This window comes from Zingiber officinale, chromosome 7A (genome assembly GCF_018446385.1).
Source record: "Zingiber officinale cultivar Zhangliang chromosome 7A, Zo_v1.1, whole genome shotgun sequence".
NCBI lineage: Eukaryota > Viridiplantae > Streptophyta > Magnoliopsida > Zingiberales > Zingiberaceae > Zingiber > Zingiber officinale.
Genome location: NC_055998.1, coordinates 121,934,652 through 121,956,191, shown reverse-complemented (window position 1 = coordinate 121,956,191; position 21,540 = coordinate 121,934,652). Strand labels below are relative to the sequence as shown.

The following is a 21,540-nucleotide window of genomic DNA, read 5'->3' as shown; positions in this document are numbered from 1 at the left end:
AAACAATCTCGGATTGATATGTAACTAATTACTATGTATTCGGCTACTTCTCCTGATTATATTCATGCCAAAGATTTAATTCGTGTTCAAAAAATCATTACTCTCAATATATTACGTTAAATTAGTATTTGAGAGCATGTATATAGAACAGGTAGACGAACACATAAGAACAAATTTCATATTAATCCGAGGTTATTTGGTCTATCAGCCGATTTTACCCAAAACTGGTTAATGGATCAAACGACCTCAGATTGACATGAAACTAGATCGTGTTGGTATCCCAAGGTAGTTTTGATGTGATCAACCAAGTTAAGTTAGGTCATGTTGTGTTTAACCCTGTGTTTAAGTGTGCAGGAACTTAGGAGCACAGGAAGTCGAGCAAAACACGCAACTAGTGAGAAGGACGACACGGGAGAGAGCCGACGAGTTCGGTGCGTCTGAGGGACGAGGTGTTGCGGAAGAGTACACCGACAGACGAGAAGGGAACATGTGGTGTTTCCGAGGGACGAGAAGCAGAAGCAAAAGATTGCTCGAGGAGCAAAAGACGCAGCTAGCGAGAAGATCGGCATGGGAGAGAGAGTCGACGGGCTCGGTGCGTCCGAGGGACGAAGAGCTGTGGAAGAGTACGCTGGTGGACGAGAAGGAAGCACGCGGCGATTCCGAGGGACGAGAAGCCGGAGCGGAAGCTTTCTCGAGAAGGCCGGAAGTTGGGTTCGGGTGAACCCTATTTCGGATGGCCGAAATCACCCAAGCGAGTGAAAATACTTGGACAAAAGCAAGCGGAGTCGAAGCTGGAGGCCCGGAGAGAAAGTCAACAAAATATTGACTTTCCCCTTCGGGGCACCCAGAGCAGTCCGGGCACTTGGAACCCAAGTTTTAGCCATTTCAACGTGGTCTTTGACCGTTGCATCGGGGATAAGTTTTTATCCCAGGCACCTGGAACCCTTTCAGGCACCCCGATCAAGGCTATAAATGCATCCTTAGTCCCAAAAGCTAAACACAACAAACATCTTGAGAAACAACACTTGTACGCTTCTAGTTTTCATTTAACTTATCCTTTTGTGCGATCATTATTGTAAAGAGGTTTCTCCGCTTGAAGGAGATATTAGTGCGCTCTATTTCCTTGTATTAACAACCTCCCAAGTTGTAATCAAGTAAAAACTTCTGTGCCTCTGTCTTTTTGATTTCTTTATCATTTCTTATGCAAGTGTTTTTAATTAAGTTAATTGTCCAAGAAAGGTATTTTTATTTTTTGTGCAGGGGTTATTCACCCCTCCTCTAGCCGACCACAAAGGGTCCTAACAGATCTTATGTGTTTGATTAGTTTTCTTGATTATATCCCTGCTCTAAAATATCAATTTGACCTAATATATTGAGGGTAATGATTTTTTGAGCATGGATTAAATTTTTCAAACATATTCGTGCTAAAAAAAATATTACTTTCAATATATTTATCCAAAATCGGCTGATGGATCAAATGACTTTAGGGTGTGTTTGGTTCAACTCATCATGTATAACCTTGGTTATGTGATTACCAGATAATCACATAACCAAGGTTATAGGGAATAAAATATAACCAAATGTTGTTTGGTTCAACTTAGGTAATGCAACAAAAAATTGTTTGTTTGAAGGTTTTAATGAATACCCTAGTTTAATATTTTACCGTATTACCCTCAGTTACAAAACCAACTATACATAATAATAATATTATTATTATTTATTTATTTTTTTTTAATGTTTTTTTACTTTTCTTTTTCCTGTATATTTTTTTACTTTTTTATGTGTTTTTTTATTTTTAAATTTTTTATATTTTTTTTTATTTTTTACATTTTTTAAATTTTAATTTTTATTTATTTATTTTATTTATAATTTTTTTAAAATTTTTAAAATTTTAAAATTTTTTTTAATTTTTTAAAATTTTTAAAAAAATTTAAATTTTTAAATTTTTATAAATTTTTTTTAAAATTTTTTAAAATTTTTAACATTTTTAAAAATTTTATTTTTTATTTTTTTAAAATTATTTATTAAAAATAAATAAATTTTTAAATTTTTTAAAATATTTTTTTATTTTTTAATATTTTTTTACATTTTTTCTCTTTTTTTCATGTTTTTTCTTATCGGAGGGTATTTTTGGTAAAAAAAATTCGTTAACCCCGGAATCAACAAAAACCTTAGTTTTCTGAGATTTTTCGATTCCGGGCTGCTTGACCCTTTTGCTGACGTGTCGGGCATGGAACATTACTTGGGAATCATCGAATACCTAAACCAAACAAGGTTTTTGTTGATAACCTTGGATGGATAACCAAGGTTATCAAGAATAACCCCGAACCAAACGCACCCTTAGATTGACATGAAACTAGTTCTTATGTATTTGTCTATCTCTCTTGATTATATCCATACTCTCAAATATCAATTCGACCCAATATATTAAGAGTAATAATTTTTTAAATACAAATTAAAATTTTTAAATACATTCATGCTAAAAAAATCATTGCTTCTAATATATTGAGTCGAATTTATGTTTGAGGGTATGATATAATCAGGAGAGGTGGTCGAACACATAGGAACTAATTTCATGTTAATCCGATGTCATTTGGTCCATCAGCTGATTTTGAGTTATACATGCCCTCAAACGTCAATTTGACTCAATATATTAAGAGCAGTACTTTTTTGAACATGAATGTGTGAAAAATTTAATTTGTGTTACAAAAGAAAATCATTACTCTGAATATATTTTGTCTAATTGGTATTTGTGGCAATGGATATAATCAGGAGAAATAGACAAATACATAAGAATTAGTTTCATGTCAATCCGAGATCATTGGGTCCATCAGCCGATTTTTCCAAAAGTGATTGATGGACCAAATGACCTCAAATTGATATGAAACTAGTTCATATGTGTTTGTTTACTTCTCCTGATTATATTTATGCCCTCAACTATTAATTTGACCTAATATATTGAGAGTAGTTATTTTTTGAATATAAATGTGTTTGAAAAATTTTTGAATGTTGAAATTTTGGATAAATTAGCCGACTGATTTACTTTTTTATTTTTTTATCAAAATCAATTTTAGATAAAATTGATTTAATTGATTGATGGACCAAACGATTTTAGATTAATATGAAATTAATACCTATGTATTTGTCTAGTTCTCCTGAGTATATTATACCCTCAAATATTAATTTAACCAAATATATTAAGAGTAATAATTTTTAAAATACAGATGTGTTCAAAAATTTAATTTGTATTTAAAAAATTAATTTATATTTTAAAAATTAATCTGTATTCAAAAAATCACTGCTCTTAATATATTGGTTCAAATTGATATTTAAAGACATGAATATAATGAGGAGAAGTAGACAAACACATAAGAATTAGTTTCATATCAATCCGAGATCATTTAATTTATCGATTGATTTTGTCCAAAACTGACTGATGGATCAAATGACCTCGAATTGACATGAAACTAGATCCTATGTATTTAACTACCTCTCATAATTATATCTATTCCCTCAAATGTCAATTTAATTCAATGGAGTGAGAGAAATGAATATGTTTAAAAAATTTAAATCATGTATAAAAATTATTATTTTTAATATATTAAATCAAATTTATATTTGAGGATATGGATATAATTATATTAAATCAAATTTATATTTGAGGATATGGATATAATTAAAAGAGGTAGATAAGTACATAAGAACTAATCTATTTTAATTTGAAATTATTTTATCTATCAATCGATTTTATCTAAAACTAATTAATGGACTAAATGATCTCTATGAAAATAAATTTTATGTGTTTGACTAGTTCTCTTAATTATATTCAAATATTAATTTGATCTAATCTATTAATATATTAAGAGTAATAATTTTTAATATAAATTAAAATTTTTAAATATATTTATATTTAAAAAATTATTAATCTTAATATATTAAATTAAATTGACGAGCATCAATATAACTAGAAATATAATTAAACATATAAAAATTAGTTTTATGTCAATTGAATTCATTTGCTCCATCAATCAACTTTAACTAAAATTAAGTTTGATTGAAAAAATATAAATCAGTGCTCAAATTTTTTATTTCGACATAGAGAATATCGATCCAACTAATTAAAAAAATCAATCGATTAATAGAAATAAAATAAATAATGAATATATAATTTGATAATTTTAAAACTAGACTATATGATTTAATAATTTTAAAAACTTATATACTGACTAGGTAAAAACTGTTATTAAAAATAGAACTATCTGTAATTATTCAAGAGATCACGCCTGAACAATGAAATGGGATAAAAAAAAATAAAAATGAGAAAATTAGAACAATAAAATAGGATAATAAAAGAATAAATCAGGTTCCCATTCTAGGTACAAAATGATAAAATTTAATAAAAAAAATCAATTATTATCACTTACTAAAAATTAAAAATTAAATGAGCTTTTTTAGGTATAGAATAAAAAAAATAATAATTCTGACTACATTTCTATTTTTAATAATTCTGACTACTAATTTTATGACCGGACGGTCATTTCAGATTCGGTGTTATACAGCTCCGCATTTTATTCGATGAACCGAGTACAAAAGTAGTGGACAAGTAGCACTTCCCTCGAGCTTCCATTCTCACGGCTGAAGCGGCGGCTGGATCTCGATCCTGGACACCCCTTCTTTGGCTTCCGCCGTTTTCGCCACCTCCACTTCCCCCACCACCAGCGCCGCCGCCTCCTCGTCGATTGCTTCTTCCCCTGCGTAGTTAGGGTCCTTCTCGTCGACGGCCGGAGGAACAGGGTCCAGCTCGTTCTCCGCCAGGTCTTCCGGACCCTCCCAGGTGAACTTACCTCCGTGGCCGGACTTAGGCGGGCCGCGTCCGATCCCGAGGCCGTCGGTCGGGTGGCGATCCATGCGCAGCACGCCCTTGTCGGCCAGCTTCTTCTCGAAGTGGTGGATCGTGTCGGGGCGACGCGTTTTGGGCAGCGCCACGCGCTCATGCTTCTTCTTGCCCTCCTCGTCCCCGCTCGCCACCCTCATCTCCATCGTCGTCTCTGTCGGCTCGTGCCCTCTGAAGCCGATGGGTCTGGTCGGAGATCGAAGCTAGGACAGGGGATTCAATTTATAGGAGGCCGCCGGCGAGTAAGATCGAAAAACTGCGGGAGAGGTCCAGAAAAGGGTCGAAGGTTGTAGAATGTCTTGCCACGTGTCTACCAAGTTGAGCATAATCCCACGCATTTGTATACGAAAATAAAATGTTTCTCTTTATTTACCAAAGTAGTATATATATAATTTTAAAATTAAATAAAAATATGTTATGCTTAATATTTTAATAGGAAATTATCTTTAAATCCCCTAGTAAATTTAAATATTTACAGTAAGTTCTTTAATATAAATTTATTCCCATTAGTTTATTTATTTCAGCTCCCTTACCTTAACAAAATTATCATATTATTCTCGTTTAGATTTAAAACACACAATTGCTCCTTTCTCTCTCAACGACTGACACATCACTTTGCGACTCCAAACCTCAGTGACGTATTCTGACTTCCTCCTCCATGATTCCAAAACTCGGCGACGCACTCCGCCTCTGTGACTCCAAACCATCGACGACGGACTCCTCGGGTTCGTCCCTAAATCATCTCCATCGACGTTGAAAGTAAAAATCAGAGAGGCATCAGAATATGACTAAATCATCTTAAACCTTTGAATCATCGGTAAGTAAAATTTGTATGCCAAGATTTCGACTAATTTATTATTTCTCTGTAAAAACTTGAAGCTTTAGTTCATGGGTGTTTTCAATTTTATGAGGTTGAGATTCAATAAAATTAGGTCTAGGTGTCTGCATTGCAATTTTATGAGTGTTTTCTATTTTGTGAGGTTAAGGTTCAATAAAATTAGGTTTAGGTGCTTGTATTGAAATTTTATGAATGAGTTTGTATTGTATCTTTTTCAATTCAAGGAATGTGAGCTTTATACGAATTTTGTAGTGATTATCAATAAACTGAATAATGTACTCAATTTAAACACTTTGATGCCCAAAATCTTTAGGGTATGAATGGATAAATTATTATAATTATTGGTATTGTTAGTTCTGTTAGCTCGAATAAAATTAGTTTTAATGTTCAAATTGTAATTTTATGAGTGTGTTTGTGTTTTATCTTCTTTAATTGAAAAATTAAAATATATATGTTAGTTTTGGATATTCATTATCAACAAACTGAATAATATACTCAATTTAAGCGCTTTGATGTTCAAAATATTTAGGGTTTGTTCTTTAGGATATAAATAGGTAAATAGTTTAAATTTTCGATGTTATCCAATCTATTAGTTAGAATAAAATTAGTTTTGATGTTCGAATTGTAATTTTATGACTGTGTTTGTGTTTTATTTTCTTTAGTTGAAGAATTGAAAGATATATATTACTTTTGTGTATTGATTAGTAAAAAATTGAATAATATACTCAATTTAAGCTTTTTGATATCCATATTTTCCCTAACTTGTACTTTATGGTATAAAAATGGCTGAATTTGTTAGTTTGAATAAAAAATGAGTTATGGATTTCTAATTTTAACATGTTTTCTATAATGCGTTTGTTTTTTATCTTCTTCAATTGAATGATTGAATGAGATATGTGATTGTTGTGTAGTGATTATCAATAAATTGAATAATATACACAATTTAAGCGCTTTGATGCCCATATTTTTCATGGATTAAAGTTTATGGTATGTGATGTGGATATGTCTTAGGGACCCAGGAGTAATTAGGGAAAAGAGGATGGACATTTTTGTCAATTGCTAGCTAGGGCTTTTTAGAGGGGATACTGTTCATGCGTAAGGGAGAGGCCTCTCCTTTGTTATGGCCGCCACCACCATGGTGGCAGGCTCGTCGCCACCTCTGCTGCCTCCGACGTCACCCCTTGCGATCGTCGTCCCTCACAGTGGCTAGCTTCCCTCTTCCTTCTCCATCACGATGACACCGATGTTGCCTCTCCTCTTCTCTCTCCCGTGATATGCCGCCGCCTCATGCTGAGAAAGACTGCCTCACCCTCGCGAACGCCGCCTTCGACAGTATTCACCGTCGATGCCTGCCGCCTCCGCGACCCTCTCCTCTCTTCCTCTCTCTTTGGTGGTGGTCTCTGCATCCAGCGGCTACCATCACATTCGGCCACCAGGACGCACCTCGTCGCCATCTCCCGTCACACGAGCAGTAGCTCCCTTTTTCCTCACGCACGCCATCGACTCCCCTTCGTCGACGCCTCCCCTCCACACCGACAACCGCCTCCCAGCTGTCGCCGACCACCAACGACCCACTCCGCCGCTGAGGGCATTGTTGTTGCCCACCACAGCCATGGCCTTCGCGCCATAGTCGCTGCCACCTCCACGCCATGGCTGGCAGTCGCCATCTTGGAGAATTCGACGCTTATCCGGTGTAGATTCCTCGTCACCGTATGCCTCTGACCGGGGTGTTACGATTGTGTTCCGATCTTCAGGCCTACGTGCTGTTATCTTCAATCTTTGTGCCGTTGTTTTATTCTGGCCTTCGAGCTGATACTGTGTTTCCATCCTTCGAGCTGAGGCTATGTTCCAATCTTATTATATCTCGGCTTGCATGCCGATATCATATCCCGGCCTACGTGCCGATATCATGTCCTGGCCTGCGTGCCGATATCATGTCCTGCCCTGTGTGTCGATGTCATATCTCGACTTGTATGTCGATGTCATATCCCGGCCTGCATGGCGCGACGAGGTCCCGACCTTCTTGTCATCTTCCGGATCCAGGTCATGCTCGACTAGGTGTCGTCAGATCCAACTTTTCATCCTACTCAGAGTCATCTGCTCTTCCGGGTCACAACAATTTGAGCAGCGCCCCGACCAGCTCACCGATCCATCAGAGGGCGCCTCCCTGGGCCAGGATATGTTATCGTACCCACTCTACATTTCTATTCCTTATATATTCATTAGATTGCCTCAAACATTGGGGTACCAGAGATTGGGGCGACTCGGTTGCTGGCTGCAGGTAGCGTTGACCAGAGGACTTATGACAACTTGGTCAACATAGAAGTCATCTCAACATACCCCCTCCAGGCCATAACAATTTGGTCAACATTCCAGCCACCTCACTCGGTGGTTCGTCTTACTCAATTTTAGGATAGGATCAATTTGACGCCGTATGTGGGAATCTTCTCCACCTATTCTGGAACGTGAAGATGAACGATGTCGGAAGGTTCTCTGCCATTATCACAGTCCTAGAGGATCTTGAGGAACATATTATCTTCTCCCCTCGCTCCATGGGTATTCGGGAGTCGAGAGATTGACTTGGAGCTTCAGCTGACTGATAGGTTAGTTTTTCCATTATATTTTTTCCCTGACTCCACGGGTATTCGAGAGCTGAGGGACTGAGACAGATACTCAGCTGGTTGGCATGGCTCCTCGATCAGGTACGTTACAGGCTCTGCTCCCTTTCTACGGTTACAGGATCTGCTATAGCTCCCTGATAAGAGAGTAAGATCCTAGTCCCTTGATCAAAGACTAGGGCCCTAGATCTCTGATTGGGCACTAGGGGCACAGATCCCCGATCAGATATTGGGCATAACTTCCTGTTCAGACACTAGGGACACAATTTCCCGATCAGAGACTCGTGGTACAACTTCCCGATCAGGATCTAGGGGTCTAGCTCTTTGATTACAGGCTAGGGGCCTTACTCTCCGATCAGGGACTAGGGGCTCAGCTCCCTAATTAGGTGTGCTATGGGCTTTACTTAGACACTGCTACGGTCTTCACATTTGCTGATATCAGGGCTCCACCTCCCCCGTTCGGGGTCGAGCTATCTCCATTAGTCTCGGACCAGAGTATCACTACAAGTCTCAGACCAGACTATCTCCACTGGTCTCGGACCAGATATCACCACCGGTCTTGGATCAGACTTTGCCACTAGTCTCAGACTAGAGTATAACCACCGGTCTCGAACCAGAGTATCGCTAACGATCTCTCGGTCGGGCTCCAGTCTCTCACCCCAATGTTAGTTATAAGCGAACACAACTCTTGCGATAAACGACCTCTCAACCGGGCTCCAGACTCTCACCCTAGTGCGAGTTATTAGAGAGCACAACTCTCACGACCAACGACCTTTCGATCGGGTTCCAGACTCTAGCCCTAGTGTGAGTTATATGCAACCATAGCTCTTGCGACCAACGACCTCTCGGTCGGGCTCCAGACTCTTACCCCAGTGCGAGTTATAAATGAGCACATTTCTCATGACCAACGACCTGTCAATCAGGTTACAGACTCTCGCCCTAGTGCGAGTTATAAGCAAGCACAGCTCTTGTGACCAATGACCTCTTGGTCAGGCTATAGACTCTCTCCCCAGTGCGAGTTATAAGCGAGCACAACTCTCGCGACCAATGACCTCTCGGTCGGGTTCGAGACTCTCGCCCCAGTGTGAGTTATAAGCGAGCATAGCTCTCGCGACCTATGACCTCTTGGTCAGGCTCCAGGCTCTCGCCCCGGTGCGAGTTATAAGTGAGCACAGCTCTCACGACCAGCAACCTCTCGGTCGGGCTCCAGACTCTCGCCCCAGTGCGAGTTATAAGTGAGCACATCTCTCGCCACCAACGACCTCTCGTTTGGGCTCCAAACTCTCACCCTAGTGTGAGTTATAAGCGAGTATGCTCTCGCGATCAACACCCTCTCGGTCGGGCTCCAAACTCTCGTCTAGTGCGAGTTATAAACGAGCATAGCTCTCATGATCAACAACCTCTTGATCGGGCTCTAGACTCTCGCCCCAGTGAGAGTTATAAGCGAGCATAGCTCTCATGACTAACGACCTCTCGGTTGGGCTCCAAACTCTCACCCCAGTGTTAGTTATAAGTGAGCACAGCTCTCGCGACCAACAACCTCTCAGTCGGGTTTCAAACTCTCGCCCTAGTGCAAGTTATAAGTGAGCACAACTCTCGTGACCAATGACCTCTCGGTTGGGCTCCATAGTCTCACCCCAGTGCGAGTTATAAGCGAGTACAACTCTCACGACCAATGACCTCTCAGTCAGGCTCCAGACTCTCGTCCTAGTGTGAGTTATAAGCGAGTATGCTCTCGCAACCAACGACCTCTCAGTCGGGCTCCATACTCTCGCCCTAGTACGAGTTATAAGTGAGCATGCTTTTGCGACCAACGACCTCTCGGTCGGGTTCCAGACTCTCACACCAGTGTGAGTTATAAGTGAGCATAGCTCTTGCGATGAAAGACCTTTCGATCAGTGTTCCAGATTCTCGCCCCATCGCGAGTTATAAGCGAGCATGCTCTCGCAACCAACGACCTCCCAGTCGGATTTCCAGACTCTCATCCTAGTGCGACTTATAAGTGAGCATTCTCTCATGACCAATGACCTCTTGGTCGGGTTCTAGACTCTCGCCCCAATGTGAGTTATAAGTGAGCATGCTCTCGCGACCAACGACCTCTCGGTCGGTGTTCTAGATGTTGGATCGAGATCGCGCTAGAGGGGGGGGGGGGTGAATAGCGCTCGTGGCTAATTCGTTTACGATTTAAAACTTTATCAAAAAAATGCAGCGGAATAAAATAAGAGACAACCACAGAGAGACACAGGGTATTTACTTGGTTAGGAGTCTGTAGCGACTCCTACTCCAAGGCCCACGCTCATTGAGCGTTTACGTTAGGCAACAACTAATATCGTAAAAGATTTACAAATGAAGTACAATTAATAGCAAATAAATATACCGACGATAAAAGAAATGGCAGAAATAGGACTCCAGGTCGTCAGCGTCAAGTTGTAGTTTCGTCAGAACTTCTCGTTAGCAGCCGGTTGCAGAAAGGTCGCTTGGAATCTGATGCCTTAACTTGCTGCTCGAGAGCTCCTTTTATACACTGCTGGAGGAGCCTCCAACACCATCCAAGGCGCCTCCAACAAGCCGAGTCAGTCGCGTGGATCAGAACGGACCTGGTCGCAACTCATCCACTTGAAGGCGCCTTCAAGCCACTCCAAGGCGCCTCCAATCTCTGGTCCAAGGTGCCTCCAGCTCCATCCGAGGCGCCTCCAGCACTGCCACGAAGACTTCAGTTCCTTTGCACCCGAGGCGCCTCTAAGCTCCATGGTGTTGGTCCCTTTGGAGGCCGGTAAGAGGGGAGGGGTGAATTTCCCTACAAAAATAAACCACAAACCTTTCTCAGATATTCAACTAATTAACAGACACTTGTAATAATAAAAAGAAGAGACTAAATGAAAAGAGCAGACACAAGAGATTTACTTGGTTTGCAATCAGGGGATTGCTAATCCAAGGAAAGTAAGCGCACTATCTGATGATCTCCTTTGGGCGGAGTAGCCTCTTTACAGCGTTGACAGCACAAATAAAAAGAACATAAATGGAAGTACAGAGAAAACTGATTACAAGTGAGTTGATTTAACTGTGCAGATCAGTGCTATATTTATAGCACTGGTCGGCGCGCCCCGAAGGGGTTCCGAGCGCCCTGGGAGGATAAAATTTTATCCCCCAACGATCAGATCGTGTTTGACGCGATCCTGGTCAAAATTCGGGTCCAGGCGCCCGGAATGGTTTCGGGCACCCGGACCAGGAAAGTCAACAGAGTTGACTTTTCTCGGTCCGGGACCTCTGCTCTGGTTCAGCTCGTCTCGGTCCGGGTCTTTCGCTCTGGGTCCGCTAGCTTGGGTGATCTCGGCCATCCGGAATAGGGCTCACCCGAACCCAAGTTCCGGCTTTCTCCTCGAGTAGCCTTCCTTCCCGATTTCTCGTCCCTCGAACGCCGCGCATGTTCTTCTCGTCCACCGGTGTACTCTTCCACGGTCACCTCGTCCCTCGAACGCACCGAACCCGTCAGCTCTCTCCCGTGCCGTCCTTCTCACTAGCTGCGTCTTTCGCTCGACTTCCTGTGTTCCTAAGCTCCTGCACACTTAGACACAAGGGTTATACAATGCAGGACCTAACTTAGCTTGTTTGATCACATTAAAACACCTTGGGGTTCCAACAATTTCCCCCTTTTTGATGTGAGCAACCCAAGTTAAGTTAGGGAAAACAAATGCAATAAAAACAATTTATTTGCAATTAAGTCCAAAGATATTTCAAATTAAAAAATTATATACCACCCCATAGACTTAACATTTGTCTCCCCCTTTGATCATATAAAAAATGAGGTTTCTTTTAACAAGTCTAAGGTAAATTCTAACTTTTAAAAAAATCTTCAGTGTAAAAAAGTTTAAGCAAAATGTGTAAGTAAAGACACTCTTCAGAATTTTTCTTTCGAAAAAAATTTAAGTAAAACATTTTTCAGAAAAAACAATCATAAGTGTTAACAAAATTTTCTTAAAATTTAAGTTTGAAACTTATTTCAACATTTCCTTAAAAAAAATTTCCATAAGTAAAAAAAAATTCTAAGGCAAATTTTTTTTAAAAAAATTCTAAGGCAATACTTTTTTAAAAAATTTCTAATTTAAAGACATGAAAACAAATTTTATTCTAAAATAAACATTTTCTAAGTTTAAACAAATGTTTAACAACTTTTAAGCATTATTTAATTCTAACTTTAATCCTTTTTCCAGAAAGTTAATTAAACATTTGATTTCAGTATTTTGGCTTCTAAGTCGTGGCGAGGCACTGGGTCTTCTTGGTTATTGGAGCAACAACCACTTCCTTAGACAAAGCCTCATAAAGAAACTATCTGTTTAACTTTCTTGTTGAAAAGATGCTAAGTTTAATTTAAAATTCAAGTTAAACATGTTTTCGGAACCCAATAGAGGTTTCTACCTACAGAATTAACCAAGTATTTCCTAAGTACATAGACTTTTGATATATTTCTAATTTGACTTTGATGAAATCTATAATACCAATTTAAACCTCTATAATTTCTAAAAGTAGAAATATTTGAACCATTAGATTTTTTCAATCTTTCTATTTCTTCTTTTAGTTTTTCATTTTCAATTTTCAATTTATCAAAATCCTCTATAAGACATGATTTTGCCAAAATTCTTTTTGTTTCTAAAATTTTATTTTCTAATTTGATATTTTTATTTTCTAATTTATACATGGATTTAGCCATTGTCTTAATACCAAAGTAAAGTTGATCAGGGGGGGTAAGAGACATACCTCACTTACCATATCAGACTTGAAGCCTGAATCTCCCCCTGCTTCGCTACTTTCATTTGAGGTTGCTCCTCCTTCATCGATGCTGGGTTCTGATGTACTTTGTCCTAAGTAGCTTGCCATCAGTGCTATCCCAACATATTCTTGAATCTCGGACTCAGATGAAGAAGTGCCGTCCCAAGTAGCTTTTAGGTTCTTATGCTAATCTTGCCTTTGTCCTTCTTTAGTTCTGGGCAATCTTCTTTTAGGTGTCCTTCCTTTTGACACTGGTAGCAACGCATCCTTCTTCTATTTCTTGGATTCTTTTACTCTACATTTCTTTAAATTTATTAGATCTAAAAAACTTTTTAAAGTTTCTTACCATGTACGCTTCCTGATCATCTTCTGAGTCTGACTTGGGTTCATTCCTTTTGGTTGCATTTAGTGCGATCATCTGGCTTGATTCCTTTGTTCATGCACACCTGGTTTCATGCAATTCAAGAGTGGAGAACAATTCTTCTAAAGTACTTACCTCCAGGTCTTTCGAAATGTAGTAGGCGTCGATGATTGATGTCCATTCTGAAGTTCTGGGAAACGCGTTGAGTACGTAGCGTATTGTGTCCCGATTTGTTACCGTTTCTCTGAGGTTTTCGAGACCAGTAATAAGTTCTTTTACCTTCGTGTGTAAATTGGCTACCTTCTCACTTTTTTCCAGACGTATGTTCATCAGCTTGTTTCGGAGGATGTCTATTCTAGCGAGCTTCGCTTCGGACGTGCCTTCGTGGAGTTCCAGGAACTTCTCCCAGAGTTTTTTAGCAGATGAATAGCTTCCGATGCGGTTGACCTCTTGAGGCAGCAACACGCTCAGCAGGTGATATTCCGCACGGCTGTTCGCTACAGACTCATTCTGCTCCTTCTTTGTCCAATGACTTTCTTCTTTTTCTTCTCCATCTTGATTCATCGGAGCTACAAAACCATACTTTATAATAAACCAAATTTTGAAATCAGTTTTTAGGAATACCTCCATACGTCGCTTCTAGCCTGCGAAGTCCCTCTCGAATTTTGGTGGAACGATGCTTGGTCCGGCCATCTTGCTGCTTCGATCGGCGGTTAGTCCTCAGGAAGCGCCTCACTCTGATACCACTTGTTGGTCCCTTTGGAGGCCGACAAGAGGGGAGGGGTGAATTACCCTACAAAAATAAACCACAAACCTTTCTCGGATATTCAACTAATTAATAGACACTTGTAATAATAAAAAGAAGAGACTAAATGAAAAGAGCATATACAAGAGATTTACTTGGTTTGCAATCAGGGGATTGCTAATCCAAGGAAAGTAAGCGCACTATCTGATGATCTCCTTCGGGCGGAGTAGCCTCTTTACAGCGTTGACAGCACAAATAAAAAGAACAGAAATGAAAGCATAGAGAAAACTGATTACAAGTGAGTTGATTTAACTGTGCAGATCAGTGTTATATTTATAGCACTGGTCGGGGCACCCCGAAGGGGTTTCGGGCGCCCTGGAGGGGATAAAATTTTATCCCCTAACGATCAGATCGCGTTTGACGCGATCCTGGTCAAAATCCGGGTCTAGGTGCCCGGACCAAGAAAGTCAACAGAGTTGACTTTTCTTGGTCCGGGACCTCTGCTCCGGTTCAGCTCGTCTCGGTCCGGGTCTTTCGCTCCAGCTCCGCTAGCTTGGGTGATCTCGGCCATTCGGAATAGGGCTCACCCGAAGATTTGGCCTTCTCCTCGAGCAACCTTCCTTCTCGGTTTCTCGCCCCTCGAACGTCGTGCACGTTCTTCTCGTCCACCGGTGTACTCTTCCGCGGTCACCTCGCCCCTCGGACGCACCGAGCCCGTCAGCTCTCTCCCGTGCCGTCCTTTTCGCTAGCAGCGTCTTCCACTCGACTTCCTGTGTTCCTAAGCTCCTGCACCCTTAGACACAAGGGTTAGACAACGCAGGACCTAACTTAGCTTGTTTGATCACATCAAAACACCTTGGGGTTCCAACACATGGAGGCGCCTTAGACACTGTTCATCCGAGGCTTAGCTTTTTTCCTTTTGTACTTGCAATACATGTTAGTCCCAAAACAACAACATACTCTGCAAGACAATGTTAACACATAAATAACAGTATGAATATAGAGTGTGACAGTCATCGGACTGTCCGGGTCTGACTTCGGATCTCCGACCGGAAATCCTAGGTCGACCCGATGCCTACTGTTCCCTCTGCGGGGAACGCGCCCTCACCTACTCCTCTCAGGAGAAATTACCTGGTGCCAGTTCGGTCCTCCAGACCAACTGAACTTTCTGCCTAGGGTTACCACCCCCTAGAACCTAGGGTTTTTCTCCACCTAGGGTTACCACCCCCTAGGACCTAAGGTTACCCCCCTTTAGGATTTTCACCACCTAGGGTTACCACCCCTTAGGACCTAAGGTTGCTGCCCCTTAGGGTTTTCCTCCACCTAGGGTTACTACCCCCTAGGACCTAAGGTTACTGCCCCTTAGGGTTTTCCTTTACATAGGGTTATCACCCCCTAGGACCTAGGGTTACCAGCCCCTAGAGTTTTCCACCTGCCTAACCGCAGTTAGGACTTTCCTGAAACCTCATTTAAGCACGTTAGATAACAAAGAATCTTAACTTTGAATCTCTTTGCCATTATCAAAACCTAGGTTCGATCGTCGGATGCTTCCCGCACCAACAATCTCCCTCTTTTTGATTATGACAACAACAATTCAAAGTTAAGAAAATAATGCCATAAAAAGATAAGCATGAAAAGACAAGCATAAAATTAAGTGCAGAGCTTCCTCTTACTAAAAACTTAAGTATAAAGACTTCCCCTTAACAAAAGCTCCCCTTGAATTAAAAAAATTCAAAAATTTCTATTCTTAAATTTTCTTAACCTTTCTTTGAATTTTCTTATACTCTCCTCCTTTGCCATATATCAAAAATAAACAAAAGAGTAAAGGATAAGTTGAGTATAAGCCTTAGCTTGTTGTGATAAATAATAATTTTTATCCATAACAACTTTAAGAAGATAGATGAAAAGTTTAACTTGGAAAAAAACTTTTAAATAGAGGGAAAAACTTTGATAAACACTTAGCTTTTTAAAACTGATTTTCTTGTAAAACGTTTTAGCTAAGTGAGATTAGAAGATTCATTACATGTGTAAAGGGAAAAATTACTGAGAAGGATAAAGTTTGAAACATATTTTAGCTAAGAAAAACTATTTTTGACTTTGAAGAGTAATTTAGCTAATTTTGAAATAGTTTTGAAAAATTACTTAGTAAATTTTGACAGGCTTTTGAAGAAATACTTAGTAAAATTTGAAAAAGTTTTTGAAAAGAAACTTAATTAAATTCGAAAAAACCTTTTTGAAATACTTAGTTAAATTTGTAAAACAACTTGGCTTTAAAAAGATATTGATAAAAGCTTAGTTAAGATAATAAACAGTTTAAAGCTTAATTAACAATCTTATTTTTCTGGATAAAAATAATTGGATTTGTTTTAACTTTTCAAAGAGTTTAACTGTTAAATAAAAACTTGGTTGACTCCACTCACTCCCCCTTAATTAATGCCAAAATAAATCCCTAGAGTCCTAGAGTTCAAGCATGTAATATATATAAACATAATAGGTATTTTATAGTTCCTAATTTTCCATCTCAGCCATTTTAGGTTATCAAACATGTTCAACTTATGAGTGTGTGTGAAATGAAATTATCTTTAAATTGATATTTAAAATAAGTTTGAGTATGATTTTCAAAAGGATTTTTAAAATAATTTTTAAATGATTTTCAAAAGGATTTTTGAAATGATTTTCAAAGGGATTTTTAAAATAATTTTTAAAATGATTTTCAAAAGGTTTTTTGAAATAATTTTAAATGATTTTCAAAAGGATTTTTAAAATAATTTTTAAATGATTTTCAAAAGGATTTTTGAAATGATTTTTAAAGGGATTTTTAAAATAATTTTTAAAATGATTTTCAAAAGGATTTTTGAAATAATTTTAAATGATTTTCAAAAGGATTTTTAAAATAATTTTAAAATAATTTTTCAAATGATTTTTAAAATATTTTTTAAAAGAAAATTACATATTTGACTTAGTTAAGTTTAAAAGATTGCATTAGATTAATTTGAATTGATTAAGTTGATTTGGTTAATTGAGTTGTTTAATTATTGAAATTGAATTAGATTTAACTAAGTTCAACTTAGATTCATCTCACCTGATTCTAAGTTTTCAATCAGGGAACCTTATGTATTTTTGTGAGATGGTTAATTTTATTCTTTTAAATTGTACTCTAAGGGTTGGTTTACAATTGGAGTTAGACTCAGGTTTTACCGAAGTTGATTAAATATACATTTCGAGGATTGACTCCCAGGCAGTGGCGAGGCAGTAGACCTTCTTGGGTATGGGATCATCCACCATTTTCTAGATAGAGCCGCTCTAAGAAATTATATATTTAATTTTCTTACAGTAACTCCTAGGTTTAACTAAGTGTAAATCAAATCCATGTCCTTATACTATCCTAATCTATGCATGTATAATAACAAGCAAGAAAAACAAGCATCAAACAATTTTAAAAATAGTTTTTCTATTGGCTCCCCCTGGATCATAGCCTCGATATGATCTATCAAGGTAATAGACTTGATCCTTGGGGACCCAATATTGAGCAAGTCCAACTTGATTGATCAAGTTGGACTTAGGTACCCATGCTTGAACTACCTTTCTATTTGATCTATTAACGAGTGATAAATATGAGTGATATTTCCTTTTAGTCTTGAATCCAAGTCTGGATCGGTTGTAAACGGATTTTTGTTTTCCGAGAATCAGATCAAGATTCTTAGAACCCAAAGTAAACCGTTCCAACATGTCCTTGAGTTCTTTAACTTGAGTTTTCAAATTAGAATTTTCTTCCTCAAGTTGTTGGACTTGGGTTGAATTTTCAATTTGAACTGGCTCAGTTAAAGGACTCGAGTTAGTCACTTCCTTAAGGGCTGTTACCTCCTTTTGGAGTGACTTGGCTTGGACGTTAGATTTAGCCAACTTCTTTAGTAAGTAAGGAACTAAATTTTCTGAATCATCTAAGTCAATACTAGAAATTAAAGAACTTACAGTGGGTTTAGAACCTTCGGAAACGGATACGGATCCGTAGCTTCGCTCGGACTCGGTTCCAGATTCACTCTCGGTATCCGACTCGTATTCAGACTTAGTGTCCGCCACAGATGTTAGTACTGGTAGAGCGATGAAGCTTGTCGGTTCTTCTTTGTCAGACTCAGACTCATCTGATGACTCGGACCAAGTTGGCTCTTTCTTTGTCTTGCTTGTATCTGCAACTAACACAATACCTTTCTCCGCTGGAGTAGTATTAGTCCGCTCATGTAATTCAAATAGTTTGTCTATTAAATTATGCGTACTTATATTTGTTTTATGTAGCTCTATCAGCTTCTGCCATAATTCTTTTGCACTTGCAAAGTGGCCAACGCGGTTTAGCTCCTCCTTGGTTAGATCGCACTGAAGTGTATACGTTGCTTTGGCATTGGCCTCGACCTTCTTGATTATGTTCGCGTCCTAGTTCTCGCAAGGTAGTGGCTTTCTGACGTCGTCGGTTGGCAGCTCAAATCCAGTCTTAATGATCATCCACATCTCGAACTGGGTCTTCAGGAAATTCTCCATTCTGTCCTTCCAGTAACCGAAGTCTTCTCCGTTGAAGAGCGGGGGATGGACAGTGTTGTAGCCTTCTTGTTGGACCATTTAGAGGATATGCATAAAAAACCAAACAAAACGAATATCCCAGGACTTGATCCTGGATTAGTAGCGTGAGATAAAAATAGAAATAGGAATTCAGGAGTTTTGAGAAAAAATAATAAAATAATAATAAAATAATAATAAAATATTATTAAAATAATATTAAAAAATATTACCACCAATTTTTGAAAACGTGATATTTCGTTAATACAGACCGGTGGTGAAAAGATGATAATGAAATTTTCAAAATTAATTTTGGAGGGAAAAAATGAAAGGCGGCGAAAAGAATGCTCGAACGGTAGTTGTACCAATTCAGAGCAACCCCACTCTAATACCAATTGTTGGATCGAAAAGAATTTAGATATCTCCATAATGACATGATATTGCCCACTTTGGGTCTAAGCCCTCATGGTTTAGCTCTTGGGCTCTACCCAAAAGGCCTCAAGCCAATGGAGATATCTTTCTATTTATAAACCCATGATCTTTCCCATACATTTTAAATGTGGGACTATGCTTGCAACCTTGCAACACCAACAATCCCCCCTCAAACAAAGGACCACAAGCTTCCCATGTCTGATCCTCGACCCACCAGGTCTTTCTGCCCCTCGGTCCACCCGACCTACTAGGACTTCCTACCTGGTGTCTCTTGATCCGAACATAGGAGCCCCCACTTTTTTTGTTCGAGGTCAATTTTGTACCCACATGGCTCAATCAGACCATAGCTCTTGTGTACAGTTGGTGGTTAAACCTTCTGGTAGTTCGGGCTCTGATACCAATTGTTGGATCGAGATCGCGCTAGAGGGGGGGGGGGTGAATAACGCTCGTGGCTAATTCATTTACGATTTAAAACTTTATCAAAGAAATGCAGCGGAATAAAATAAGAGACAACCACAGAGAGACACAGGGTATTTACTTGGTTCGGAGCCTGTGGCGACTCCTACTCCAAGGCCCACACTCGTTGAGCGTTTACGTTGGGCAACAACTAATATCATAAAAGATTTACAAATGAAGTACAATTAATAGCAAATAAATATACCGACGACAAAAGAAATGGAAGAAATAAGACTCCAGGTCGTCGGCGTCAAGTTGTAGCTTTGTCGGAACTTCTCGTTAGCAGCCAGTTGCAGAAAGGTTGCTTGGAATCTGATGCCTTAACTTGCTACTTGAGAGCTCCTTTTATACACTGCTGGAGGTGCCTCCAACACCATCCAAGGCGCCTCCAACAAGCCGAGTCAGCCGCGTGGATCAGAACGGACCTGGTCGCAACTCATCCACTTGAAGGCGCCTTCAAGCCACTCCAAGGCGCCTCCAATCTCTGGTCCAAGGTGCCTCCAGCTCCATCCGAGGCGCATCCAGCATTGTCGCGCAGACTTCAATTCCTATGCACCCGAGGCACCTCCAAGCTCCATGGAGGCGCCTTGGACACTGTTCATCCGAGACTTAGCTTATTCCTTTTGTATCTGCAAGACATGTTAGTCCCAAAACAACAACATACCCTGCAAGACAATATTAGCACATAGATAACAGTATGAATATAGAGTGTGACAGTCATCGGATTGTCCGGGTCTAACTTCGGATCTCCGACCAGAAATCCTAGGTCGACCCGACGCCTACTATTCCCTCTGCAGGGAACACGCCCTCACCTACTCCCCTCAGGAGAAATTACCTGGTGCCAGTCCGGTCCTCCATACCAACTGGACTTTCTACCTAGGGTTACCACCCCCTAGGATCTAGGGTTACCGCCCCTAGGGTTTTTCTCCACCTAGGGTTACCACCCTCTAGGACCTAAGGTTACCACCCTCTAGGACCTAAGGTTACCACCCTCTAGGACCTAAGGTTACCCCCCTTTAGGATTTTCACCACCTAGGGTTACCACCCCCTAGGACCTAAGGTTGCCACCCCTTAGGATTTTTCTCCACCTAGGGTTACCACCCCATAGGACCTAAGGTTACCACCCCTTAGGGTTTTCCTTTACCTAGGGTTACCACCCCCTAGGGTTTTCCACCTGCCTAACCACAGTTAGGACTTTCCTGAAACCTCATTTAAGCACGTTAGATAACAAGGAATCTTAACTTTGAATCCCTTTGCCATTATCAAAACCTAGGTTCGATCGTCGGATGCTTCCCGCACCAACACTAGACTCTCGCCCAGTGCGAGTTATAAGCGAGCATGCTCTTACGACCAACGACCTCTTGATCGACTTCCCAGATTCTCGCCCCAGTGCAAGTTATAAGTGAGCATGACTCTTATGACCAATGACCTCTCGGTCGGACACAACGACTAGTCAGTCAGGTTTGTTCCTCTACCCGACACTCACACTAGTTTCACTCGCCGCTTTGTCTGACTTGTCGTTCAGTTAGCACTCGTCCCACTCTCCGCTAGGCTCACGAGCTTCATGCCCACTCGGCTCTCTGGCTTTGCCCCCTCTCACATTCGCTTTCAATCTCATGGGTTTCACGCCCATTCGGTGCAGTGATGTTGTGTCTTTCGATCTCTTGGGATCCGCTTCTAACTCAGCCCAGAGGGCTCTGCACAAGTTTGCACTTTTGTTCTCACAGAGCTTCGCTCTTGTTCACACTCGATCCACAGGCTTTATCCTCGTCTGATTTTGATCCATCGGGATCTGTGCTTGACTTAGCTCACAGAGCACACAGGGTTTGCACCCACTTGACATTCTTTCGAGCGCCCAGTCAACATTCTCTTAGTTGACCG

The 21,540-nt window shown here is 39.9% G+C and overlaps 1 protein-coding gene across 1 annotated transcript; it reads right to left on the bottom strand.

The window, feature by feature from the left end:
- Window positions 1-4,430: 4,430 nt before the first annotated feature.
- On the bottom strand, window positions 4,431-5,176 carry LOC122000438. The gene has a single exon (XM_042554838.1). The coding sequence runs from the start codon at window positions 5,038-5,040 to the stop codon at window positions 4,630-4,632; it is 411 nt and encodes a 136-aa protein (XP_042410772.1). The 5' UTR covers window positions 5,041-5,176; the 3' UTR covers window positions 4,431-4,629.
- Between the last annotated feature and the right edge of the window lie 16,364 nt (window positions 5,177-21,540).